This window comes from Dromiciops gliroides, chromosome 5 (genome assembly GCF_019393635.1).
Source record: "Dromiciops gliroides isolate mDroGli1 chromosome 5, mDroGli1.pri, whole genome shotgun sequence".
Lineage (NCBI taxonomy): Eukaryota > Metazoa > Chordata > Mammalia > Microbiotheria > Microbiotheriidae > Dromiciops > Dromiciops gliroides.
Window position 1 is genome coordinate 301,397,031 of NC_057865.1, and position 26,381 is coordinate 301,423,411.

The following is a 26,381-nucleotide window of genomic DNA, read 5'->3' on the forward strand; positions in this document are numbered from 1 at the left end:
GTGTTCTGCAGAGGGCAGCTGCTGCGACCGTTATTAATGACGTTCATGCATCATTGTTCTAGCGATGGGAGAGGCGGCATTGCTGCCTTCAAGTGTGTGTGTGTGGCGGGGGGGGGGGGGGGGGGGGGGGGGATGGGGGAGGAGGAATCCATCCCATCCATGTATCACTTAATATAGTCAGTCAGTCATTCAGCGGGAGCCCGGCGCTGTGCTGAGGTCTGGGGACACAAGTCTACCAGAGTGAAAACAAATACTTGGGCAGGGGCGCTTAGGGATCCCAGAAGTGGGAGGGAAGAAGGCTCGGCGGAGCCTGTGCCACAACTAGAGGTGGAATAGCAGAAACAGAGAATGACAGTGAACCCCTTTCCTTGGGGATGAATGAGGGCTGGAGGGCTTCGAATGCCAGGCTGAGGGGCCAGTGGGAGCCACCGAGGCTCCTTGAGCTCTGCAGAACCGACTGCTGCGGGGAGGGGAGCAGACTCGGGAAGCGCTGCAGCGGGCGGGGCCTCCCTAATGCCTGTCTGGTGTCCTCTCTCCAGTTCACGTGCACGGTCATCGCCATCCTCCTCCACTACTTCTACATGAGCACGTTCGCCTGGCTGTTCGTGGAAGGCCTGCACATCTACCGCATGCTGACCGAGGTCAGGAACATCGACTCCGGACACATGAGGTTCTACTGCGTCCTGGGCTGGGGCATCCCAGCCATCGTCACAGGTCAGCGCCGGCCTCTCGGCCACTCTTGGTTTTCAGAACCCGGCCTTCCATCAAAATCACGCAGTCCCACTGAGCCGCGTGGGGCTTAAACACTCACCCCTTTTAGCCTAGTGGTGGGGCTGCCTCTGCGTCCCGGGCTTGGGGGAGCCCGTCTGTGAGGCCTGAGGGTGATGGATTGAGTCCGTCCCATGGACTCCGGAGTCAGGAGGTCTGGCCCCGGATATCACCTCGGCCTTTGGACCAGTCCCTGCCCCTCTTGCGGCTTAGTTTACCTGCCTGAGAAATGGATCCAGCTCCGTCTCCCCTAAAAGATTCCCCATTTGCCCTTCCGATCTGGAGTCAGGCTGACCTGAGTCTGAATCCTGTCTCAGGCTTTATTAGCCCTGTGACCCTAAGCAAGCCCCTTCCCCTCCCTCAATCTGTTTCCTCTTTTGTAAAATGGGAACCATTTGCCCCAACCTCCCTGGTCTCTTAAGGCTTCCGAGGCTCCCAAGTCTATCAGTGCCCATTGGGCTGTCATCCGGTCAAGGTCTCTGAGGATCGTGTGGCCCAGGAGAGATCCTCAGCTGCCGGGGACCCTCCGAGCCTCTCCCATTGGGTGTCCCCAGCCCCACAGCAGTCTGAGATGTGGGAGACCTGGCTAGGTCTGCGGCTGCCCTGCCCCAACACTGAGGGCCGAGGATGGCTATACTGCAGGTCAATCTGCTGGATGAGGGCCCCATGGGAGACCCAGCCTTCATAAGGACCGACCCTATCAGAGACAGGCAGGAGCATCTCTCAGAGGCTGCTCCACGAGGAGGAACAAAGAATACGAAACGGCGCCGGGGCTTTGGAATCATGGCCGCAGGATGGGAGGAGGGGTGGGATCCTGAGGCTTGGGGACGACTGTCACGATGAATGTACTGAAGACGGGAGGCCTGGTGGCCGCGCTGACCCACTGTCTGAAGAGAAGGGCCTCACGACAAAGCGGCCAGCCACAAGGAAGCTGCGCCTCTGACCCAGGGCGGCAGAAAGGGCCTGAATGTGGAGCCAGGCCGCCCGGCCACTGGAATCGGCCGGGCTCCTCTCTACAAGGGAGAGGGAGGCACTGGAGCCGGGAGCCCCTCCCGCTCCGGCTCTGGGATCCCGCGACTGGCCGGTGGCGTGCCCCAGAGGCAGCCCCCAGATCCTCATGTTCCCGGCGCTCGCTGGGAGCCCCACCATGACCTGCTGTCACGGAGGAGGAAGAGGCGCAGAATTGGCTCTTTGGAGCAGTGGCCTCCCCCCATAGACTGACACCCCTGCTCTGAAGCAACCCAGCAAATGCTCGGAAACCTGGGTTCCCTGTAAATGTGGAGGATGGGTTCTTATCGACCCACGCCCATGGGACGGGGGCCCACGGGAAAGCCGTGCAACACATGCTGGGGGGACTCTGGTCGGGGCCTGAATTGGTGGAACCACAGGACTCAGAGGAGGAAACTGAGGCCCAGAGAAGCCCCAGCTCCAACCCCTCCTGGCTGTGTGAGCCTGGACAAGTCACTCGACGGCTGTCTGCCTCAATGTCCTCTTCTGTAAAATGGGATCATAACAGCCCCTCCTTCCCAGGGTTATTGTGAGGATCAAATGAGATCAAGAGCTCAGTGCTGTTCTGGCGCATAGTAGGTGCTCTGGGAAGGTTGGAGCACCACCAGGCGGCTGCCTTATGGCAAAGGGTTCATCATAAGGTAGCAGAAACCCCAAGGGGCTTGGGGGCAGAGGGCTTGGGGCCAATCTTGGCTCTACTATTGTGAGAGGGGGCTGGTCAGTGTCCCCTGTTCTCAGGCCTCTTCCAGCTCTGACATTTCACACTCAGCTCCACGGGGAGCTCGAGAACCATTGTTATCTCACCATGACCCATGTTATCTCTCACTGCTCCCCTTCATCCCCCCAATATTTCTGTTTGATGGCCCAGGGCTCGCTGTGGGTCTGGACCCCCAAGGCTATGGGAACCCTGACTTCTGCTGGCTGTCGGTCCATGACACTCTCATCTGGAGCTTTGCGGGCCCCATCGGCATCGTGGTCATTGTGAGTACACGGGCGGCACCAGCTGCCTTTGTCTCTCTTCCTCTGTCCATTGTCAATCGGCAAACATTTACCAAGCGCCTACTGTGTGCCGGCACTGCTAAGTGCTGGAGAATGAGGCCAAAGGCGGTCCCTGCCCTCAAGTAGCTCACAGTCTAATGGGGGAGACCACAGGCAGACAGAACAGGAGATAAGTAATCAGGAAAAGCCCTGGGACTGGACGCAGGGAGGGGACTTAAAGGAGGTGGGGGTCAGGAAGTGGAGTTGGGGCTTTGTTTCTCTCCAGTCTTTGGGGCAGAATGACCTTGATCTTGACAGGGCAGGGCTAGGAAGAGAGCAGAGCCCAACCTCTCCAGAACGGTTTCCATTGACAGCAGCAGAGCACTCTACTTACATTACCTGTAAAATGGGGCAGGTGATAGGGGCAGCTGGGTGGTGCGGTGGATAGAGCACTGGCCCTGGATTCAGGAGGACCTGAGTTCAAATCCAGCTTCAGACACTTGACACCTACTAACTGTGTGACTCTGGGCAAGTCACTTAATCCCAATTGCCACACACACACACACACACACACACACACACACACACACACTCCTTAAAATGGGGCAGATGGGGCTCCCCGTGCCCCTGGGCTTTGTGAGGAGGAGGGGCCACCCTGGGCAGGCAGGCAGGAAGACACTAGGCCCACGCCGCTGGGCCCAGCTTGGCTCCTCTGTAACGTGGCAATGCCGGCCCTGCAGAAAGCGCCTTGTGACCTCTGTGGCTGGAGCAGCTGGCGCCGGTGCCCACTTGGCCTCACCCAGGGGAGGACACTGGGCTCTCTTTTTCCGAATCTGTATTGATATCGCTGAAAACAACCCCACTTTGTAGATAAGGAAGCTGACATCCATGGAGCTAGTTTGGCCTCTGGTCCCACGGCTAGCAAGGCGGGGGTTGGGGGAGGTCGGACCCCCAACACTGATGACCTGGCTCGAGAGTCTGGCCCTGGCTCTGCCTTCCAAAGAGCTCTCCCCTAGCCCCGATTCTTGAGTCCAGAGGATTCTCCCCTCACGACTGCCACGTTCCTTTCCCCAGCTCAACACCGTCATCTTTGTCCTGTCTGCAAGAGTGTCCTGCCGCCGGAAGCACCGCGCTTATGACCGGACCGGGATCATGTACGTGGGTGGCGTGGGCGTGGGGGCCGGCCTCAGAGAACCCAGATGCTGGGGGAGAGCCCAGGGCTCCTCGGAGGACATGCAGACCTCCAGTTCTCCTGGGGCAATCCCAGGGTCTCTCGTCCAGAAGGGACTCACTGCATCCTAGAACCCTCCGGGGCTCAGGGGGAGGGGAGCAAAGCTGAGGAAACGAGGCCTGCTCTACGTCGTGGAAATGGCCTCATTCAGTGGGTTATTTGGCCATCACCCACGTGAGTCTGGAAATGTCGGGGTGAGGAGCCCCAGTTGCCTTTCTCTGTAGCTCCCACTGTCCCCGGGGCTCCCCTCCTAATGAGGGGAGGCTGGGGGGAGACCGTACATAAGACCCATCCCAACAGTCCTTAGGGCACAGGAGCAGGACCTAGGACAAGGCCCAGGGGTCCCGCAGTGGGGGAAGGACACTGGGGTCAGCAGGGCAGATGATGAAGTTCAAAGGTCATCAGGACCCCCCCCCCCCCCCCGCAACTCACCAGAAAGATTGTGGTCGGTGACTCTCTGTTCCTCAGAGCAGTGTGAACATCCAGGTGACTCGAGTGAGGCCAGGCCTTCCCCCACTGGGGGTCTCGGTTTCCTCCTCTTTAAATCAAGGGGGTTGGGTCACCCAGCCTCTGTGGTCCGTCCTAACTGTAAGTCTATGAGCCTGTGAAATAAATACCCATTCCCCAGGAATCTGATTGAGACCCCCGGCTGTGGCCACCTCCCACTCCCATTTCCACACAAAACATTTCTGCCAACAGCTGTGTCCTGACCTGACATGTGCCTGGGGCTGATGGGAAAGGAGACTTTTCTCACCTACCCACATTTATCAGAGAAGCTCCCTGTCCACACCATTCAAATGAACCACCATTTATTTAACACTGACTGGATGCAGGCCCCTGTGTGCCATGCCGAGGACACAGACCTAGGCCCCACGGACCCTGCTCTGTGGGGGCCTGACACGACTCCTCCCAAGGCCCCTGGCACACGGGGATGGTAAGGCCTGCGGGGTCTCCCTTCACAGCTCGGGCCTCCGGACCGCCTTCCTCCTTCTCCTGCTGATCAGCGCCACGTGGCTGCTGGGGCTGATGGCCGTCAACAGTGATGTGATAGCCTTCCATTATCTCTTCGCAGTATTCAGCTGCTTACAGGTAAGAGACCAGCAGTGACCCAGCACATGCAGAAGGTGCTCGGGAGTTTGCTGCTTCTCTGCCTCCTCTTGCCGGCAGCCTGAGGCGTGGCCTCCTCCAAAAGACCCCTAGTGCATGATGACACTGGCCATGGTATGACCCCAGGGAGATCGGTTGTGGCTTTAGACTCGTGGCTTTGGACACGACCAAGAGAGGAAGTGAGGCCCAGAGCGGTTGAGGGACCTGCCCAACGTCACACAGCAGAGCCCAGATTCAAACTCAGGTTCTCTGACCACCTATACTGTAGTATCCTCCCTGCTCCGGGAGTGGCCTTTCTGTCTCATCAGGTTTCCTATGTCCTCTCACAGGCAGAATAGAATAGAAACCGAAGACCTAGGCAGGGGCTTGGCCTGGGTTCAAGTCCTCACCCTATGTCAGCCTTGAGGTGCGGTCCTAGGCAAGGCTCTTCCCCTTGGTGGGCTCCAGTTTCCTCTCCTACAAAACGAGGGCCCAAGGGGGCTGCAGATCTCCCCCACCTCCGCTTCCACTCCCCCCTTCTCTCCCCTCCCCTTGTCGTCTGTCTCTCTCTTTGTCTTTCCGAGTATTAATTCTATATATTGTGTGTATGAATATGTACAATATTATAAGGACGTGTGTCTCTATAGAATAATGTTTACATATTTGTTCTGTCCTTGAAAAGGTGCTGGTCTCATGGCAGGCCCAAGAACCTGGGGGGGGGCCAGGCTAGATGATATAAAAGATAGATTAATTTCACGATATATCGATATTTAATAATTACACTGTGGTACACATGTCATACGTGTAACATGCATGTAGATGGAGAGATAGGAAGTCGTACCGAGTTCACTTGATTAACAGAGAAATGGCATCAGCCAACTGATCTCTCCCTTCTGTGACTTCTAAGGACGCTGTCCCTGCTTGACCTTCACCCTTTGACCCCAGCTGCTCTGCCACTGTCTCCTCTCCCTCTTGCAGTGACCCCCAGCCCCATAACCACCTTTTCCTGGAGACCCTTGTCTGGGTAGGAGGGCTCCAGGGCCCTGTGTCTTCCTGGGCTTTGGTCTAAGGCCTCTGAAGCCCCTCTTTGTCCTGCTCAGAGGACCCCCAGCACTGCCCAGCACCTGTCGCCCTGAGTCTGGTGGCTCTCAGAAACACGAGCTTCCCTGGAAGAGGTGCTGGGGTGGCCATAGGACCAGTGTGGCTGCAAGGGCAGGGCCGCTGCTCTGGGGGCACCACTCCCAGCCATGAAGCCCAGCCTCTGACACCTCCTCCTGCCCCCTCCCTCTCTGCAGGGCCTCGCCATCTTTATCTTCCACTGTGTGGTCAACAGAGAAGTCCAGAAGCACTTGAAGGTGGCTCTGATGGGGAAGAAGCCCCACCCGGACGACTCCATGACCACCAGAGCCACGCTGCTGACCGTAAGGAAGGCCCCTTGGCTCCCTTCTCCAAGGCCTGGGCTGCTGCAGTTGCCACAGCCGCCCACTTACAGCAAGCCCCCCCTCTTCTTGCCAGTCACCCCAAGTCCCTCTCCTGCCCCATGGGCTGTCCTCCCAGCCCAGCCCCCTCACATTCCTGGGGTGGTCAGTTCTGGGGTGAGAAGTGGGGCGGGGTACGCGGTGGGGGATTAAACACCACAGGCCATGCAGTGCCATGTCAGGAGCCCCCTGGGACCACTGCTGACCTTTCCTCATGCCTCAGTTTCCTACAGATAGATGGAAGGAAGGAGTGTTAGCATGCCCCAGGGCCAGGAAGCTGGCTTCAGAGTCAGGGCTTGGCTTTGGGGAGAGTGTTTCTTCCTCCTGGGCGCCCAACGCCAATGACATCACAGGCTGGACCAGAAAAATGGGTTCATGACCCTCGGACTCCCTACTCCCTGGGCTGCCCCAGAGCACAGGGGGATAAATGCCCAGCCCACCTTAAGCCACTGGCTGGTCCCACTGAGTCCTGTCTCTGCCCCCCCCCACACACCCTGACATCATTCTCTGCATTTGACCAAAGAAGGCAAAAAGCTGAGTCCCACTCCCAGAAGTGACTGGCCCAAGGTCACATGGCCTTGTTAGCAGGGAGCAGACTCAGGATGGGGGCTCTTTCCGGCCCTGACATCCCATGAGGGAGGAGCCTGGGGGCTACCATACAAGACTAAAACTTGGGCTGGCCTTGGGGGCAGAGAAGAGCCTGGTTTGGCTATTTCCCAGGGGGCATCCTATTGTGGGGAGCCTTGAATGTCAGGATAAGACTCACTGTCCTTGGTAGACAGTAGGGAGCTGCTCTGCTCTGGGAAGGCACGACTCCTGCTCCAGGCCCTCCACAGTGCACTGGCCGGGCTGCTGCCCTTTGTCCAGCCAGAGGCGCCCCAGCCCAGCCCGTCACACTAATGCCTTTCCCTTCTCAGCGGTCCCTGAACTGCAACAATACCTACATTGAAGAGCCGAATATGTACCGCACAGCGCTAGGAGAGTCCACAGCTTCTCTGGACAGCACCATCAGGTCAGCCCCCAGCCCGAGCGCCCCCTGCCCTCCTGCGCAGCCACCTCCGAGGGCTGGTCCCAGGGCCCATCAGAAACAGAGCCTGCCAGATGGTGGAGGGGAAAGAGCCGAGGGTGGGTGCTGCTGGCTCTGAGCCCTGCACCGCCTATTATTATCCAGTCCAGCAAGCATTTATTGAGCGCCAGCTGTGTACCAGGCTCTGGTGTTAACAAGATACAAACTAAAGTAGCCTCTTTACTTAAAGGACTTACATTGTCCTGGGTTGGGAAAAGAGAACAAAAAGTAAAGTGACCCTGGGCAAGTCACTGGGCCTCTCTGGGCCTCGGTTTCTTCCTCTGTAAAGTGAAGGGGGTGTGTGTGGACCAGATGCTCCATGGTCTCTCCAGAGCCAGGACCCTGGGGTCCTTGATCATTTGAGGAGGGAGGGCAGGAGGGTGTCTACACTGACAACCAGGAGCCTGGGAAAGGCATCCCCCAGAAGGGGACCTCTGAGATGAGTCTGGAAGGGAGTAAAGGAAAGGAGAACCAGCCTGGGGGTCTTGAGAGGCCCATGGGACGGGTACTCTCAGGGCCTCCAGGCAGCTTCAGAGAGGCTGAGCAGCCTTCCCGAGGGTGCCCAGCCAGTACCCACTGACTCTGATTGGAGCCAAGAAAGGCCAGAGAACAAGCTGTGATGAGGCCCTCCCTGCGGGGTGTGCCCTGGAGTTGGCCCTTTGGGGTGGGAGGCGCCCCCACCATTGCTCAGCCCCGGCTCCCAATGTCACAGGGAGGAGGGGACCAAGAAGCTCAGCGTGTCCTCTGGCCAAGCAAGAGGCCGCCCGGAGCCCGACGCTCACCTCTTCCGGAGGAGGAACGGCAAAAACCCCCGGGGTGAGAGTCCCTTTGGAGCTGCTTGGTGGCTGGACCCTCTGAGTCTTCCCCTGTCATGACCCCTCTGAGCCCCGAGGCCCTGGGTCTAGGGTGGGGTGGGGCAAGACTCCCTCCCTCCCTGTCTGTCTAGCTGGCTGTCTCTGCGTCTTTATCCCTCTCTCTCTCTCTCTCTCTCTCTCTCTCTCTCTCTCTCTCTCTCTCTCTCTCTCTCTCTCTCTCCATGTCTCTATCTCCATCTTCGTCTCTCTCTCTCCCCCTTTCTCTCCATGTCTCTGCCTCTTTCTCTCTCTGTGTCTCTATCTCTCCATCTGTCTCCATGTCTCTTTCTCTGTGTTTCTATTTTTCTGACTCTTTCTTTCCCTCTGTCCATCCGTCTGTCTCTGTCTCTCTGTCCATCCATCTGTCTCTCTGTCTCTGTCTCTGTGTCTCTTTCTCTTCTCTCTCTGTCTCTTCTCCCTCCTCCCCACATCTCTCCCCTCTCCATCACTCTCTCACCTACCACAATGCTCTCCTCCCTAGAGCACAACTCTGCCCTCCTCACTGTTCAGGGGGCTCCCTGCGACCTCTGGGATAAAATGGAGATTGCTCCGCCTAGCACGTGGGACCCTCCACCCGCTGGCTCTCTCGACCTTTCTAGCCTTGTTCCACCTGGTCCCCCTTCCGCCCACCCCAGCCATTCCCCAGGTGTTTTCCTGCCCTGGGGGCCTGGGCCTCCCGGGCTCTCTCTGCAGACTAGCTAGCCTGGCATTCGAGGCCCCCTCCCCTGCCCCTCCTGCTATATCACGTGATTCCTCTTCATGTAGATTCCCTGCCCCTTCCTGCACCCCTGCCTCTCTGAGAGCCTGGCTGACAGCCCAGCCGTCTCTCAGGGTCTAGCTCCCGATGCCCCCCAACCTCTCCAGATCTCCCAAGGGGGTGTCGGTGACCTCACTCATCTCTCCAGCTGCCTTCCCCCCCGGCTCTGGCGCTGTTTTCCCAGACCTGAGCCCCCAGAGATGATAAACTTCCTGAGGGCAGGGATTGTATCTTATTCCTCTGGTGTCTCCTCCCAGCTCCTGGTCTGGGGGAACCTGATCCTGCCCCTGAGTGAATCAACAGGTGGCTGTGCTAGGGACTGAGTTAATGGATGAACCAGGAAAGAATGTGCTTGTGGTTGAAATAATGGAGAGTGAATGAGTAACTCAATGGAGGAGTGTTTAAAAATCCTAAATGCAAACACCCCCAAAGAGCATTTCCCTCAGGCGAGTAGAACACAAAGGGAGGGAGAAGGAGTGAATTCCTGAGGGAATGAGTGGGTGAGGGAGTGAATGGCCGAGTTAATGGGTGAGTGGGGGAACCAGGAGTCAGTGAATGGTGAAGAGTGAATAAATGAACCCTCAGGCCTCCTTCTGGGCCACCCCCCCCCCAACTCCATGCCGTCCCTCCATCACTCTCTCCAAAGCATTGTGTCTATATCTTGTTTGTACCTAGAAGCTTGCAAGTCCTCTCCCCTATTAGATTGTAAACTCCTTGAGGGCAGGGACTGTTTTCCTGCCTTTTGTATGCCCGGGCACTTTCCTCGGTGCTTTATACAAAGTAGGCACTAATCCACAATGAACATTGATTAAGCACGTGCTGGGGATACCGTAAGAGGGAAAAGACAGTTCCTGCCCTCAGGGAGTGTATAACCAATGGGATGCTCATTCTTGTGGACTGACTGACTAAATAAGTGGCGTTTATGCTGCTGTGGAAGATGCAGATGAATGATTAAGTGAATGAATAAGTGAAAGAATGAATGGAGTGAATTTTTGAATAGATGACCAAGAATGAGGAAATTAATGATTGAATAAATGAATGAATACACAATCAGTGAAAGGGGAGGGGGCAGGCATCTCTGTGCTCACTCTGCCCAGAAGGCTCTGGCCACAGACACAGGTCAGCCCATTTTCTGAACCTCCCAGGTCTTTTGGCTCCACAGGCAATGACTCGGACTCAGACAGCGAGCTCTCTCTGGAGGAACACAGTAGTTCATATGCGTCCTCACACTCATCCGACAGTGAGGAAGATGGGATGGACGAGGAGAGCAAGTGGCACCCAGGCTCCTGTAAAGCGAGTGACCGGGGTCCTGTCCACAGCACCCCCAAAGGTACAGGGGAGGGCGGGGAGGGCGCGTGAGCTCTGTGGGTAAATAAGAGACAGAACAAGTCTCCCCGACATTTATGGAGTCTCTTGCCTGCTTTCAAGCATGTTTTCAGTCCCTGAGGCTTGCAAAGTGTCTTCCATAAAGACCTCATTGGCTGCTCACCACAATCCCGCAGCCTGCCACTCGTCCCATTTTACAGATGAGGACACCAAGGTTCAGAGAGGGGATATAACTAGGCCAAGGCCACCCAGCCAGTGAGTGTAAGCCAGGTCCTCCCACACCCCCAACACCCCCAGCCCAAGTCTGGCCCCTCTCCACAGCTAACCACAGACTTGAGCTAATTGATACTTGGACTGCTCAGACACGGAGAGCTTTTCCTAAGGACGTTCTCTCTGTTGGGGACAAACTCCTGGAACAAAGGCTGCTCCCAGGGAGTCCTTTTGTGTGGAAGTCTCTTCTTCAGGCTCCGTGCAACCCCCCCACCCCCGTGGTGAAGCCCTGAGCAGGGGCGGGCAGGAAGGAGGAGCAATAAGAGGAAATGGGTAGCATGTCTCATCTATTAAAACAAACAACCCTGAATCAGGAAATTCTTTGGAGGGAAAGAGGGCTCTGCTGGGTCAGAGACTGCGGACAAAGGCCTGGCAGCAAAGCAGAGCGAGGCCTCTGCTTGCTGCCTCCCACCTTCCCATAAAAGAAACCCAGCTGTGCCCATCTTCTGAGGGCTGCCCAGGCTCCCAAGGGCTCTCCTCCCTATGGCAACTTGTGGGAGGCAGGATGTGCCAGCCAGGAAACTACTAGTGTGGGAGTAGAGAGAGGTCTGGACGAGTAGAAGAGGCTGGGACTACAGAGCGGAAGGTCACGGGCCAAACACTCAGGCCTACTGGCAGGAAAAACTTGGAGCTGTCCAGTGTGGCATGAGCCACCTCTAGATGTGGTCAGCTCCCCCTCACCGGAGGCCACTGAGCAAAAGCCAGAGGCTCACTTGTTAAAGATGCTAAGAAGGGCACTCTCGTTCAGGTAAAGGATGGACTTATTGATTCCTGAGGTCCCTCCTATCTCCTATCTCCCAGCACAGCTTTGCGTGACCCCAGGATGATAGAGTTGTAAGGGGCTGCAGAAACTGCAGTGGCTTACTCCCTCCTTTTACAGAGGGGGAAACTGAGACTCAGAAACGTGACGTGATTTGCCCAAGGTCACATAGGCAAGATGTGACTCTGACCCGACTTCAACAAAGCCTGTGCTCTGTGCCCTCTGGAAGGCCGCCTCTAGAGTCAGGCAACAGGAGTTTGAGTTATAGCTATTACGGCTAAGTTTTTGGGCCTTGGTTTCCTGAGGACAATAATTCCTTCTTCGCCTCCCTCTCAGGATGGTTATAAAACGAGCACTTAGCCAACCTGAACATGCCACCTCCGTGTGAGCTGCTGTACTCTAAGGGACCGTTTTGCCCAGTGGCCAGAGGGCCAGCCTTAGAATCACAAGGCTGTGACACTGTGACCCTGGGCAGTCTCCCACCCTCCCAGGGTCCCAGGTAGCCCCCTGAGACTTGAAGTGGGACAGCTTTGAGCACTAGAGAGTGGAAATGGGTGGGAAACAACAGTCTGGGTTGGGGGTGGGAGGACAGTCAGAGAAGGCCTTCCAGCAGTCAAGCTGCCATGTTGTTTGGGCCCCCAGCGGACTCTCTGTCCAATCACATCAAGGCCACGTGGCCCCCAGAAGCCGTGATGAGTAGTGACGGTGAGGACACCAGATGCAAGCCAAAGCTGAAAGTGGAGACCAAAGTGAACGTGGAGCTGCACCAGGAGGCCCAGGAGGAAGATGGCAAAGACGTGCCCTCGGACAAGGAGAACCCAGGGACGCCCAGGGACAATCAGATGGCTCCCCAGACCAGCCACCAGCACACAGAACAGCGGAAAGGTAATATGGCTGCCCCACCCTTACCACTGGCACATATTTAGGCATGTGGCATCAAGGCCCACCATTCCTGGGGCACCTTCTCCTACCACTTGTGCTGATTGCAGCCCCTCGGCAACTTATCGGAGTCATCATGGCCACAAGATTCACCACTCCCTTCTTGTGTGCCTACCTTTCTCATCAATGAAGGAATGAATGAATGAATGAACATTTACTGAGCTCCTGCCATGCTCCACACTCTGGGATAAGCGCTGGGAACACCAATACAAAGGCGGGTTGGTCCCTGTCCTCCTGAGCTTCTCTTCTACTAGGGGAAGCGGCATGTAGACAAATGAAAACCATAGACAGTGAACCAGCTTGTGTGTGTGTGTGTGTGGGGGAGAACATGAGCAACTTGGAGGATGAGAGAAGGCCTCGTGCAGCAGCTGCTGCCTGGGCTGGACTTGAAGGAGGCCAGTGATTCCAAGGGGGAGAGGGGAGGAGGAAGAGCACTGGGGCGGCCTCCTCCCCACCTGGGGTCATAGGGCCACTGACTTAGAGCCATCCGCCAACCCTCGCATTTCACTAATGGGGAACCTCAGGCCCCGCAGGGTCAAAGAACTTGTCCAGGGTCCCAGGCGTAGTAATCACTGGAGGATTTGAACCAGATCTTCTGACTCCACCCACTGTACTGCAAAAGTGCCTTGTAGTTGGCAAAATGCTATAGAAATGCCAATTGATCGATGAAAAGCATTTGTTAGGTACCTACTGTATGCCAAATGCTGTGCTAGGTATACAAAGACAAACAAAATGAGCTAAGTCCTTCCCTGAAGAAGCCGTTGTCCTATCAATGTCACGGTGGCTTTTATTGTTTCTATTCCTATCCTCTTTGTTACACATCTGAAAATCTTCACCAAAAGTTGACTCCACTGGCAGGGTGCTCCCTTCCCTAGTGCAGATTGCAGCCCCTTGGTGCCTCGGAGAGCCTGAGGACCTTACTATCTCTCTCATCACAGGCATCTTGAAAAACAAAGTGACCTACCCGCCACCCCTGAGCGAGAGGAACCTACAGAACCGGCTTCGGGAGAAGCTGGCAGATTACAGCCAGACCGTGAACTCCTCTAGGGCGTCTTCCCTCGGCTCCAGTGACGGCATCTGCCCCACGCCGGACCCCGGAGTGGCCGTCAAAAACTCCCCGAGGGAGCACTCTCGGGACCAGCTGAACGGCATGGTCATGAATGTGCGCACGGGCACGGTCCATGCAGACAAGTCTGATTCAGAGTAAGCGGGGCCGGGGGGAAGCGCTCTGGGCCACAGCATCCTTCTCTGGACAGTGAGGGCCCCTGGGGGAGGGGCTGGACAGAGGGAGCCTTCAGGGACCCACCCATTCATGTGATCCTCCACTTCTTTCAAGAAGTGCCCTTGAGCAGTGGGCCACTGAGAAAACCCCAAATTAACTTTATTGATGTCACGCTGGATGTTCATTTGTTTTGTTAAACGCTTCCCGATCACACTGACTACTGAGCGGCCAGCCTAGCTTCTGACCTGGAACAGCAGGCAGTGTGTGCCCTGAGCTTGGGATGAGACGGAGCCCTGGGCCCCATCTCGGAGATATCAGCTCTAACATGAGACTGATCATAAATCAAAGGCTAAGTGCAGCTTTGTATAGACTCTTCCCCCACCACCATCTGTATGTACACACATGTGCGCACATACATACATACATGCACAATGCACCCACGACATCTTTTAGCTCCCAATACTGCCATCCCCTATTCTAAGCTCCCTCCCAACTCTGCCATCCCTTGTTCTAAGCTCCCTCCCCCCATCCCCTATTCTAGGACCCTTCCCAACTCTTCCATCCCCTGTTCTTGGCCCCTCCCAGCTCTGACATTCCCTGTTCTTATATCATGATCACAACTTTAGAGCTGTGGGAGATATCACAGGCGAGAAAGCTGAGACCCAGGGTGGGTTAGTGACCCGCCCAAGGCCCCCCAGGAGGCCAGCAGCAGAGCCAAGAGCTTGAGGTGGATGTTCTGGCCCACGAGCTGACCTCCTTCCCCCCATCTCAGTGCCCTGAGGTTCCTGCCTCCCTCCCTCCCTCAGGCACCACATCACTGACCCCTTTTTGAGGGTCTGGGCTCTCCAATCACAAGGAGACACCACTAGGCTGTGCAGGCAGCATCTGCTAGCACACAGTAGGTGTTTAATCAATGTTTATTGACTGAGTCCTCCCCATCCTTCTGAAACGGGGCTGGGTGACCCCCTTCATTCTTCCTCACTCTTGACAACTTGAGTCTTTGGGCTGGTGCAGGAAGGAGGGTGGATTTGACACTGGAACCCCAGGCCCCCATCTCAGTTCTGCTGCCAACCTCCTGTGGGACCCTGGGCCCTTGGTTTCCTAAAATGGGGGGTGGGGTGGAGACGGTCACCGCTGAGATCCCTGTGCCAGGGGGAGCCCATTCCAGACCCCTCATGCGGCTCCTCAGGTGCATTTCCCCCTGTTTGACTGGGTGGCACTGAGAGGCTCAGTGTGCCCCACGCTACTCCCCCCCCCCCCCCATGTAGTCACTCGTTCCACGAGCCATCTGTGGCATCCTTTGCTCTCCTTCTTCTCGTGAACAGAGGCAGTAATGAGACTTCCATTTGAATCATCAGGAAATCATGACGCTCCTTGGGCCCCAGGACCCGCTTTCCCACAGCCCCGTGTGGAGCGCCAACCTCAAGAGCTGGTTACGGGGGGCGGGGCAGTACCTCATCTCTTCTGTGCAGTTTACATTTCATGAAGATCTGGGTCAGCTTCGGACATTAAGTGCCTGTCGGAACATCCAAAGCGTGCCAAAGCCTTTGGGGAAGTGAGCCGTGGGCTCCCCAGGCCACACTGCCACGGCCTGGCCCCAGAGAGAGGAGACAGTGGGGGACGGAGCCAGCCTTGAGCCTCAGCTCCGGGCCTGGGCTCGAGACCCCCAGGCAGTGCCTTCCAGGGTCCCTCCCCAACCAGCAGCATCAGCCACCCGCCCGCCCACAAACAAACTTTTATATAAAGAAGTGTAGATAGTTTTCTATGTTTTGTATGGTGATTCTGAAAGGAAGAAAAAAACCCTGTGTATATTTTGCATTTTTACTGATTTTGTGGCTACCTGGAGATTGCTAGGGGGAAAAAACCTCGATATTTTTATATTAGAAAAACCAATGGACAGTTGTACCTGAGTTTGGCGGGGGTAAAGATGACTGATTGACACTGCAGGCCCAAGGGCCATAGGCTGCTTCTCCCTCCACCGCCGAGCAGGGGGCTGGAGATACCCCTTGTTGCCGCCGGCGCTCTCCTTTCAAATGTCCTTGAGGCCGAGTGGGGCCCAAGAGAAGCATCAGCTGGGACCCTTGGAGCCCATGGACGCTCGTGTCGTGGCCAGCATGGTGCTGGGCCGGCCGTGTGATGGGCAGTCGTGGACTTAGCAGGTCCTCAGCCAGGTGAGGCACCAGGACCCACCAGGACCAAGGAAGAACGAGGCGGGTCGGGCCAAGGGAGAGGTTTTCTTTGGGGTTTGTTGTTTTGGGGGGTTTCTGGTTCTCGGTGGGAGCAGGAAGGCCCTTCTGGCCATGTTTCCCAGGTCCTTAGGAGCCTTAGACGTGGGGAAATTAGAAATGGTTCCCGACCCCCTTCACTCCCTTTCCTCCCAAGCGTTTGGCCTATTCCTCGGCTTAGTCCTAGAAGCCCCTTTGTGAGAAGGGCTGGGCCCGGTCACACTCCCAGCTGGCCCCACACTCCCTAGGCCAGATGTCCATCTGGTCTCACCACCTGCGGGGTGGGGACAGCTGGCTGCGGCTCCCAGGAGGAGGCCCTATGTCAGAGACCACCAGGTAAAAAGAAAGCTCTGTTGGACAGCGACCCAGCTTTGGGACTACCGAAGGAGCGTGGGGGAAGGGACAACGCTGAGCACTGCAGAGCACGCTCTTAGGGCCTGAATGTGTGTAAGGACAACGTCCCCCTGCCCCCCCAATTCCACCTGTACTGAGGGCGGGGTGGGGGGGAACAGTGGCACAGCCAGCCAAGCCATGGGACATGTTGGGATGGAAGCCGACTTTGGACGTGTCTGTGACTCGTCCCCAACCTTGGCAAGAGCTTGGGGACTTCAGCCAGTTTGCCCCCCCCCCCCCAGTCGAAGTCAATCACATGGTCACTTCTATTGGGAGAATGTCAGCTTTGTAAATGACAAAAATGAAAACCTATTTTTCTGACCACATTTTCCAAGATAAAACACTGGAGGTTTTTGTTTGAAAACAAATGAATATTTATTAATGCTCAGAACACTGGAATGACAGCATGACTGAGGATCCAATAAATTAAGAGGTTTTTGAACGTGATTTGGGCTCCCTCCCTGCCCCCATCCCACCTCCCGCCTCTGTGGCGCACACACACATCACTCACCTCCTACGACACTGGGATGGCGTCTGGGGAGGGGGGGCTCACAAGATGCATCCCTCAAGCCCATAGGGTGGGGTGAGTGACAGTAGCCCTGAGGAGGCCCCCCTGGGGGAGGGAGTTCACTCTGGACCCTGGAGCTCCCAGAGGGTAGAGACTCCGCCATTTTGGCCTCTGGCATCCTCAGGGTCCAGTGCTAATTAACCAGACAGAAAAATTTGTGTGAGCTGTGGTTGTCAGCTCTGAGGAGCCTGGGCCCTCCCTCACCTGGGCCACTGCTACTCAAGCCTACTTCCTGGTTCCCAGCAGGGCTGAAAACCCCAAGTTCTGCCTCAGCACCGGCAGAGACCCCTGTAGTCGCCCCCTGCCAAGGGCTCAGCCCTTTAGCCAGATGGTGAGCTTAATTCAGAGGACACTGGCGCTGCAGCTGATTCAGAGGCTCTGGGGTGGGGGGTCTCTCTCTCTGGTGAGGCCTTCCTGGGACTGGATCTGTCAGGGTGACTATGGGGTGAACTCCCTCCTTCCGACTTCTAAGCTGTCTTTGGTTGGAAAATGATCTCAGGGCGTTCTTTTGTGGATTTTGCTGCTCCCAGAATTGTCCTATGGCGTTATTTGGAGGTTTTTTTGGAGCGATTGTGTCATGAGTTCCAAGAGCTTACTCTTACTTATTATTTCTAGAGGATGAAGTAGGGAAATGGCTGAACTGCTCAGTGGTTAGTAGACTGGACCTGGAGTCAAGAACACCTGGGTTCAAATCCAGCCTTAGACATACTAGCTGGGTGACCCTGAATAAGTCACTTAACCCCATTTGGCTCAGTTTCCTCATCTGTAAAATGGGCTGGAGACCACTCCCAAATGAGGTCACCAGAAGTTGGATACGCCTGAACAGGATGAGACAGATGAGTGGGCAGCGGGAGCCTGCCCAGAGGGGAAGGTCAGGTTGGGCTCCTGCTCTGGTCAAGGGTCCAGTCACGGCCAGGCAGCCCAGAGCAGAGGTTGCTCCTCTGAAGAGACAGCCCAGACTAGGAGGGGCAGGAAAGGAAAAGCCAGGAACCAGCCCCATCCAGGCACAACTTTTATTCATGCTCCACCCGGTGTTGACAGAGACAGGACCACCCCTCCCCCACCGGGCCCTTCACACCAACAGAGCCAGGAGTGAGCTGGGCACTCAGGGCGGGCGGGGGTCCATCGGCCACCAGCACAGACTGCAACCATCTCCACAGCAGGGAGCCTCTGGTCACTCCGCCTGCTTCATCCCTGGCTGTGATGACTGGGAGCCCCCTGGGAGGGCCTCAGAAGGGGGATGCCAGCGTGGTGAGCACACAGGGCTCCCCTGGATCGGTCCTTGCTGCTTCCCCACCTCGTACACTCAGCTATTGGGGCCAGCAGGGGGGCCGAGGCCCTGGCTACTGTCCGAGGCATCCGTGGTCACCGTGGACTGACGCTTTCCCAGCTGCAGCGTGTGGGCCGATGGCCCGAGTCTGAGGATCTTCCCGCTGCCGAGACACTCGTCCCCCTTATAGAACACGGCAAACTGGAAGAGCAGACGTTCTGTGAGGGGCTGAGGACCCCGGAGGCAGCAGCGTGGGGACACACAGCCCCACGGCCTGGCCCAGCTGGGCCAGCTCTATGAAGAATCCTCCAGGGGGCCAGGGAGACCCCCAGGGGACTCCCTCTGAGGAGGGGCAGAGCCAGTGGCCAGGCCGGGTGTGATCGGCCTTCAGGGCCCATTCCTCCAGAGATGTGGTGGACTTTATGCTCCACACCATGTGCATTAGTTACAATGTCCAGGAACCCATGACTATACCCTCCGCTGCAGCAGATCGCGATCCCCAGATGTGATGGCAGTCAGGAGGTGCCAGTCTCCATCCCGGGGACTGCCCCACAGCCTGAGTGTCCAGGGGCAGCAGCTCCAGCCCACACTTCCCTGGCAGGGCCTTAAGAAGCACCCCCACTGTGCTAACTGACTCAGGGCTGGCCTCCCTCCTGCTGTGAGGGAGGTTGGCTGGTCTTGTAGCAGCTTGGGGGGGGGGGTTCCTGCTCTCCCCAGAAGGGCCAAGGACCCCACCTCCAGCCCACCTGGCACCTCCTGCCCTCTGACCTCTTGTGAATGCAATGCAGTGGTCAGATGGGCAGGGACTGCTGTTGCCCCCACCCCCAACCCCCCAGCATCACCGCCCTGCTGGCGCTGCCTTCCCAAGGCCCTGACCGGCACCCAGGGATCAGTCTTCCTCCCAGACAAGCTGAGGATCAGGCCTCAGAGAGGCCGCGTCCAATAAAACCATCCCTCACATCCTAAGGACACTGAGAGCCAGAGGGACAAAGCCTTGATGCTCTGACACAGAGGATAAGACATCCTTCTGCCCCAAGGCTGAGGTCAGGAGGGGGAAAGGGCCCTGTCACCCCCTCCCCTTTACACCTTCTGGCCCAACCTGGGAAGGGCTGTCCAGCCTGAACACCCACGTTGGCAGTGCTGGAGGAGGAGCCTGGGGCCTGAGCATCCCCCCAGTCTGCCAGTCCCCTCCCAGTTACCTAGAGCTTCAGAGGAGGGGACAGCTTTCTAAAAAATGAGCTGTCATTCTGGGACATTTCTCAGGCCCCTCCCAGCTCTGACAATCACTGTTCTAAGGCCCTTCCCAACCTGCCATCCCCTGTTCTAGGCTCCCTTCCAGCTCTGCCATCCCCTGTTCTCAGGTCCCTCCAGCTCTGACTCTGTGTCTCTTGGCTACCTTCCTGAGAACAGACTCCCAGGCTCCAGTCAGTCCCACACTGACCAGATGGGCCCATGTCCAGCCCTGCCCCTGTGCACCTGGGCCCTCCCTCCAAGGGGCTAGAAGGTGATCAATCAGCCCCTGTAGGTGTCTGGGAGCCTGCCCTTGCCCAGAATGCTCCTGGTTCCTGTGGAGCAGGAAGGCCCCCTGCCTCTGATGCTGCCCTTCAATGCTCTGTGCCTGGGTGATCAGGCTCATGAGACAAGACCAAGGCTGGAGACGAGGAGATACTGACCTGGCCCGTGGCGAGGGCTTTCATTGGCTTCACGGCTGTCACCCACACGCTGCCATCCTGATTGAGCGTCAGCACGCAGGGCGCTGTGGGTGAAAAGCAGGTGTCAGAAGCCTGGACCCATGTCCGCCTAACCCCAGGGAGGCCTGGGAGTGGGGGTGGGGAGTGAGCCTGCTCCTCTCATCTCCCCTGTGACCAAGTGGGTGCTGGGGCGAGCTCACCTAGCGCCATCTGGTGCCGCCAGCGGACATGACACTCCATCATCTTGTGGTGGACCAGCTGGGCCGGGGGCTCTTCTGCAATCCAGTGCACGCGGCCCGTGCGCAGCACATCCCTGTATAGAGCAGGGTGGTCGGGGCCAGGGGCCTGGGGAGGGCAGAGACCAGGGTCGGCTGAGGGCAGGGCCAGGGGAAGAGGCCAGGGCCTGCCCTGCCCGGGGGTTCAGTCCACTGACCTGTGGCCTGAGACTGGAGGAAGGGGCCCATGGGCACGAGGCTCTGCTGCGTCCTCCCTCCTGGGGCGGCCTTGGGTAGGTCCCTGTTTCCTCTAGGCCTCGGTCTGCTCCCCAGTAAAATCAAGGGGGGCCCATCCCGGCCTTGCTGCTGGTCTCCCTAAGCCTTTCCCTTCCGTCAGGACTCTGGCTGTCCTTGGGGTCTGGTGCAACCCTGGGGACCCCCAAGTCTTGTCCCAGAGCAGCCCCACAGGGCTCTTCAGGCAATCCAGGAAATCCAGTTTATGGGACAGGGTCAGGCCCAGAGCAGCGGGAGGAAGCCCCCCCCCCCCCCCGCCTGCCCTGGTGCTCCCCCCTCACATCTGCACATGGGAGCACTTGGCCTCTTACCCAACCTGGGAGCTTCTCTGGGGGCTCCAAGGAAGCCCTTGCTGCGGCCTGGCTGGGGGCGGATGGTGCTGTGGTGGCACTGACCACCCCTGGGGGCCCTCCTGAGTGAACCGAGATCACATGCACGGACGCACATATGCTCCGCGCACTCACCACAAACACGTCCCCGCTCCTCATGTCCTTCTCAACCACGTACCAGGGATCTCTCAGGCCCCCGATTTTAGCTCCTTGGCCAAGCGTGAACAGGAAGCAGCCTGGGGAGGGAGTGGGCCGGTGTGAGCCGTGGGCTGCAAGGAGGCTGAGCCTCTGGCGGGCTCAGTGGTGCGTGTGGCCACCCCGTGGCACCCGGGCCAGAACCAAAAGCTGGGTGCGAAGCCTGGGCTCCCTTCACCCCGAGGTCACCAGTGAGCAGGTCTACTTGTCCCCAGGGCCCTCAGGAGCAGAAAGCGGTGTGCCCCCGCCCTCAGCAGGCCCAGCACTGGGTGACCCTTCCATCCCTGACCACCCCAAGGGGCTCCAGTCCTCGGGGCTGGGGATCCCGGGCCTTTGCTCACCCACATGGAGGCGGCCGGGTGGCCAATCCTACCTTGGTGTGTCCCGAGGACCTTGTGATCTTCTATGGAGACAAAGTTGCCCGGACGAGGCCGTAAATACTGTAAGACAGAGCAAGCCCTGAAGAGCTGCCTGGAAGCCCGCCGCCGCCCTGACCCACTTCCGCTGCCCTGCCAGAGGCCTCACCTGAAGGAGGAAGCTTTCCAAATGCCGCTTGCCAATGAAGCAGATGCCCATGCTCTGAAAGGGAAGCCAGCAGGCCTGGTTGCCCATGCACACCGCCATCACCAGCCCCCTCCTGCAGCCTTGCCTGGGGCTGGGGAAAGCTGGCTCTGAGCTGCAGGGGCCTGGGCACTCATTACTCAGAGGCCCCCGTACCTTACTCCAGAGAGGCCCAGCCCTGCACCCCCCTCTCCTCGCATGGGCCTCCCGCTTAGCCTCACTGCCCCACTCTGTCCTAGAAGGCCGGCCCTGCAGGAAGAGGCTCTCAAAAGCCCCTGGGGACGCCTCTGCTCCTCCTAGGCCCCCCTCCCCCACCTACCCCCCCATGGTGCGTCGTCCCAGGAAGGGGCAATTTCTCCTCTGGCCGCCCCAGCCCCCCAGCTTGGGCCCTCGTGGGTCAAGGGGAAATCAAGGCCAGGCACGGACCTCTTTCCTCTGCAGCACGTGCTGGAGACCGTTCTCGGCGGCAATTCTTTTCACGAAGCCCTTGGCGAGCCCTCCCAGGGGAAAGATGGTTCTGCGCAGGGCGTCTTGGGGGACCTGGCTGAGGAAGAAGGTCTGGTCTTTGGCGGTGTCGGCTCCCTGGAGGAGCTTCACGGCTGCGGGGGACACAGGAGGGGTGGGTTGGCCACAGCCACTGGCCATTCCAGCCCTTTTGGGAACAAGGAGAGGGCCCCCCCACCCCAGCCCTGGCCCAGTGCTGCTATTGTGTGTGTGGTGGGGGCCTCCTCCTTAAGATAGGCCAGAAGCGAGGCCGTAGGGCCGGCCCAGGCCCAGCAGGATTTGGGGACGATGGCAGGGGTGGGCCGCAACCCATAGGAAGGGTCCCGTCATGGGGAAAAGGGCCTCGCTGGGTCCAAGTGGCCCTGAAGGGGGTGGTGGCCGGTGGCTGTGGAGGTCACGGGGAGGGGGCTCCAACGGGATTGACTCGATCCACGAAGATTCTGAGCCAACATCAGGAAAGGCCTGAGATGTCCCCGGATGGCCTTGACCACAGGCTGACCAAGAGGGACCTGAGCCGGCTGGACACCGCCCCCCCATGCTGAGGCTCCCGAGGGCCTGCTCCGGGCCTCCTCAGCCCCTGTTCACCCCAAGATTCCCAATGGACAGTGAGAAGGGCTCCCCCTGACCAGAGACGACATGACCTCTCTGAGGAGATGGGCTGAATGGAGCCCATGTGAGGGCAAGACCCTCAGGGATTGTGTTCCCACCCCTGCCAGAGTGTCCCCATTCAACACGTCTGGTGCTGGCCCCCCCCCCACGTGTATATACAGGAAACAGCGAGCACCCACAGCATCTCGTGACACGCACACACATGTTACACACATGCCAATGAGCACCGCGCACACACTGGAGGTAGTGAGTAGTGATGGCTCGTCCTACTTGGCCCTCCCACACAAATGCATGTGTTCCTGGGGGAAGGGCCCCCTTGGCTCCCAGGCTCGAAGCTGCCCCCAATAATCACAGATAGCTGGGGGACACAGGAAAGTCCTCTAGACCTTCCCAAACTGGAGCAGCCCAAGGTAACTGCTAGGCAGTGCCAGGGGTCCGATCAGAGCCCTTGATCCCTCTGCCCCTCGGTCCCCCCGCCCCGAGCCCCCCGTCCCTCGCCTCACTCACCGTTCCTCACTTCAAAGCGGTTCCTGAAGAGCCCCTCGGGCCTCGGGACATGCTTCTGCTCAAAGACTTCCTCGTCCTCCAGGGACGTCCGGGCGTAGTGCCCGGTGGCCATTGCATCGGCTCCTTGGGGGGGCAGACAGAAGGGCCGGGTCAGGCACCCACCCGAGCAGGCCTGGGGTCAGGAAGACTTGAGGTCACACCTGGCCTGTGTGCCACAGCCTCCTCCGACGCAGGCAAGGGAGGGAAGGAACCATTCAACGGTCCCTCCAGACACCTGTGCCACCGTGACACAAGAGCCAAGGGACCTGCAATGGGTGGGTGGGCGTCACCAATTCCAGCTCTATCCCCTCATGCTGAGCCGCACACCCCCCTCCACTCCCCATCCCGGTCCTCCCAAACCTGGACCTAGAACCGATGGGAGCAAACACAGTTTGCCGGGGGTCTGGTCTCCACGGAAGGGTGAACCCCCCCAGGGGTGAGTGTTTAAGTCTACACACATGCATGTGCACAAGCACATACACTCACACATATGCATTCCACTGACCCAGGTGGTCCATGGCATAGCGGAAGAAAGCCTTGAACTTGACGTGTCTGTTGCACAGAATGTCCGGGTTGGGGGTCCGCCCCTTCTCATACTCGTTTAGGAAGTCCCTGTGGTCAACAGGACAGAGACCTCGGGTTGTCTAGGGGTGTGAGGGGCTCGTCCCCCTGCAGGGTATGGCTGGGGTGTCCGGCCACTGACCAGGATGCAGCCTGATGACAGCCCACGTCTGGGGGGGGGGGGTGCGGTGACTGTTCTGGGGCCCAAGTCCTCAAGCCCAGGCCGGCAGCAGGAGCTGGCCTCCCCCCCACCCCCACCCCCTCCCATCAACCCCCTGGGGCATCTCCTCATGCACACACATCTCTGTCCAGACAATACTGGATCTAACTCCTGTAAAGCCCTACTACACACAAGGCACCACGGGCCGGCCCCCCACTTCCCTGTTGGTGACACTTCCCAGGGGCTCAAGGCAAAATCAAAGGGCAGCAGCTGCAGGGAGAACCATCATGTCCTGCTTCCCACCTGAGCTCATGGATCCCAGAGTCTCCCCCGGGCCTTTGGGGGGCCCAGGGACCTCAGATCCAGAAGTCGGCTGGCCGGAGGGAGCCAAAGGGAAGATGCGGCTGCCCAGGCTGGGAGGATGGGAGGGAGATGGCAGGGGTCTGGGGGGGCTTCCTGGAGGCGGCCCCTGTCTGGGTCTCAGCTTCTTCCCCTGTAATGGTGGCCCCGCCCACTCCAACCTGATAACATGTATGTGTGTGTGTGGGGGGGTTGAGGCCAGGGGGCGGGCAGGGCCTGGCCTGGATCTGGGGAAAGCAGCCTGACTGGAGCAGGGCCCAGCATACAGAAGGCACCTAATAAAGGCATGCTGGGGGGAGGCCTGAGAGCCAAGAGCCCCTGACCTCAGGGGCTCCATGAGGTCAAGGCCTGGACCCTCACAGGGCCCTAGGGCAGCCGGGTGTCTGGGAGATCGCTAGACCGGGGTCCTGTGGGACTGGCCAGGTGGCCTCGCCCTCCCCGGCCCAGCGCCGAGGCCAGGCTTACGTGAACACGTCGTGCCAATACTCCTTGACGAATGACACCTGGCGGAAGGGGATGCCCAGCACGCGACACACACGGGACGCATCCTCACAGTCTCTGTCCGCAGAGCATGCGCCACGCTCGTCCAGCGAGTCCCAGTTTCTCATAAACACACCCGTGACCTCATATCCTGAGGGAATAAAGGAGGGGGGATGTTAAGCAGCCAGGGCCCATCTGGTCATCTGGCTCCTCCCGGGCACTCGCCCTTTGGCCCCCGGGGTGGCCCCACCCCAGCTGCCTGCAGCCGGGGCTCCCAAACACAGGATCCTGGCGCTGTCTACAGGCCCTGGAGGGCTCCGCACTGTTTGGGGACCCTCAGGACAGGGGCCAGCCCAGGCTCATCCTCAGTCCCAGGAGCCTTCTCAGCATCAAAGGCCCAAGATGAAATACCAGGGGTGCCCCATCACCCAACAGAAGACAGAAGAGACTGAGGTTCAGAAGAGCAGGTGTCAAGACCACCAGCCCCAGGGTGCCCTGTCACCCAAAGAAGAGACGGGAGTGGGGTGGGGGGGCAGCTAGGTGGCGCAGTGGATAAAGCATCAGCCCTGGATTCAGGAGGACCTGAGTTCAAATCCAACCTCAGACACTTGATACTAGCTGTGTGACCTAGGGCAAGTCACTTAACTCTCACTGCCCCACAAAAACCCCAAAAAACAAACAAACAATAAAATGTTTATAGCTTAAAAAAAAAAAGATACTGAGGTTTGGAGCAGCAGGTGACAAGAGCCCCAGCCCCAGAGTGCCACTGTCACCCAACAGAAGAAGAGACTGAGGTTCAGAAGAGCAGGTGTCAAGACCACCAGCCCCAGGGTGCCCTGTCACCCAAAGAAGAGACGGGAGTGGGGTGGGGGGGCAGCTAGGTGGCGCAGTGGATAAAGCATCAGCCCTGGATTCAGGAGGACCTGAGTTCAAATCCAACCTCAGACACTTGATACTAGCTGTGTGACCTAGGGCAAGTCACTTAACTCTCACTGCCCCACAAAAACCCCAAAAAACAAACAAACAATAAAATGTTTATAGCTTAAAAAAAAAAAGATACTGAGGTTTGGAGCAGCAGGTGACAAGAGCCCCAGCCCCAGAGTGCCACTGTCACCCAACAGAAGAAGAGACTGAGGTTCAGAAGAGCAGGTGTCAAGAGCGCCAGCCCCGGGGTGCCCTGTCACCCGACAGAAGAAGAGCCCGGGTCCGCAGTGGCAAGGACAGCAGGGGCAGGGCTGGCGGTGGGGCTGTTGCTGTGCCAGGCCCCGCCTCTTTCCGGTCCCAGGTGCTGAGCATACAGTAGGTGTTTAATGCATGCTTGCTCACTGGCACCGGAGAGACCTGAGGCTGGGGGGAGCTGCTCCGTACCCCCACTGCTTCCGCCTCCGCGCCTTTGCTCCCGCTCACCTCGGCGGCGCAGCAAGAGCGCGGCCACGGCGCTGTCCACACCCCCGGACACGGCGCACGCCACGCGCCGCGCGACCCCGACGCCGGCAGCCGCCGCCATGCCACCAGCCGGAAGTGCGGCCGCCGTTCCGCCGGAAGTACCGCCCCGAACTCTCTGGGCCGGAAGGGCCGCCTCTTAGGCCTGGGGGGGGAGGGGCGGGGCCTCAGGGAGGAAGGGGCTGAGTGTGGGCGGGTCTGGGGCGGTCTTGGAAGGCTGAGGACCACGTGGGG

At 58.4% G+C, this 26,381-nt stretch overlaps 2 protein-coding genes across 6 annotated transcripts in view; one reads left to right on the plus strand and one right to left on the minus strand.

Moving 5' to 3' along the window:
• CELSR1 (cadherin EGF LAG seven-pass G-type receptor 1) overlaps positions 1–17,062 on the plus strand; it is a 142,567-nt gene extending 125,505 nt beyond the window's left edge. Inside the window, exons 25-35 of the mRNA XM_043967738.1 lie at positions 540–714; positions 2,645–2,757; positions 3,829–3,908; positions 4,948–5,074; positions 6,367–6,492; positions 7,467–7,561; positions 8,328–8,431; positions 10,389–10,556; positions 12,225–12,467; positions 13,460–13,724; positions 15,069–17,062. Of these exons, the coding sequence (XP_043823673.1) occupies positions 540–714; positions 2,645–2,757; positions 3,829–3,908; positions 4,948–5,074; positions 6,367–6,492; positions 7,467–7,561; positions 8,328–8,431; positions 10,389–10,556; positions 12,225–12,467; positions 13,460–13,724; positions 15,069–15,093 (1,521 nt within the window). The 3' untranslated portion in view covers positions 15,094–17,062. The remainder of the gene's footprint in view (positions 1–539; positions 715–2,644; positions 2,758–3,828; positions 3,909–4,947; positions 5,075–6,366; positions 6,493–7,466; positions 7,562–8,327; positions 8,432–10,388; positions 10,557–12,224; positions 12,468–13,459; positions 13,725–15,068) is intronic.
• An 866-nt stretch (positions 17,063–17,928) lies between these two features.
• Positions 17,929–26,231, minus strand: TRMU (tRNA mitochondrial 2-thiouridylase). 5 transcript variants are annotated; one of them, XM_043967668.1, is made up of 11 exons: positions 26,112–26,231; positions 24,690–24,855; positions 23,649–23,755; positions 23,105–23,227; positions 21,911–22,083; positions 21,449–21,502; positions 21,297–21,363; positions 20,864–20,964; positions 20,091–20,235; positions 19,873–19,955; positions 17,929–18,400 (listed from the first exon to the last, which is right to left on the minus strand). In XM_043967668.1, the coding sequence occupies exons 1-11, from the start codon at positions 26,209–26,211 to the stop codon at positions 18,236–18,238; spliced, it is 1,284 nt and encodes a 427-aa protein (XP_043823603.1). In that variant the 5' UTR covers positions 26,212–26,231; the 3' UTR covers positions 17,929–18,235. The 5 variants fall into 5 exon arrangements, with proteins under 5 accessions (XP_043823603.1, XP_043823602.1, XP_043823605.1 ...); XM_043967667.1 differs by having other exon boundaries at positions 26,073–26,229; XM_043967670.1 differs by lacking the exon at positions 26,112–26,231 and adding an exon at positions 26,046–26,110.
• Positions 26,232–26,381: the final 150 nt, after the last annotated feature.

Coding starts and splice junctions, on each gene's coding strand:
- TRMU (XM_043967667.1), bottom strand. CDS start 26,211: ATGGCGGCGGCTGCCGGCGTCGGGGTCGCGCGGCGCGTGGCGTGCGCC. Junction 23,756..24,689: donor TATTGGCACGACGTGTTCAC/GTAAGCCTGGCC, acceptor TGTTGACCACAG/GGACTTCCTAAACGAGTATG. Junction 19,956..20,090: donor GCGGCACCAGATGGCGCTAG/GTGAGCTCGCCC, acceptor TTTCACCCACAG/CGCCCTGCGTGCTGACGCTC.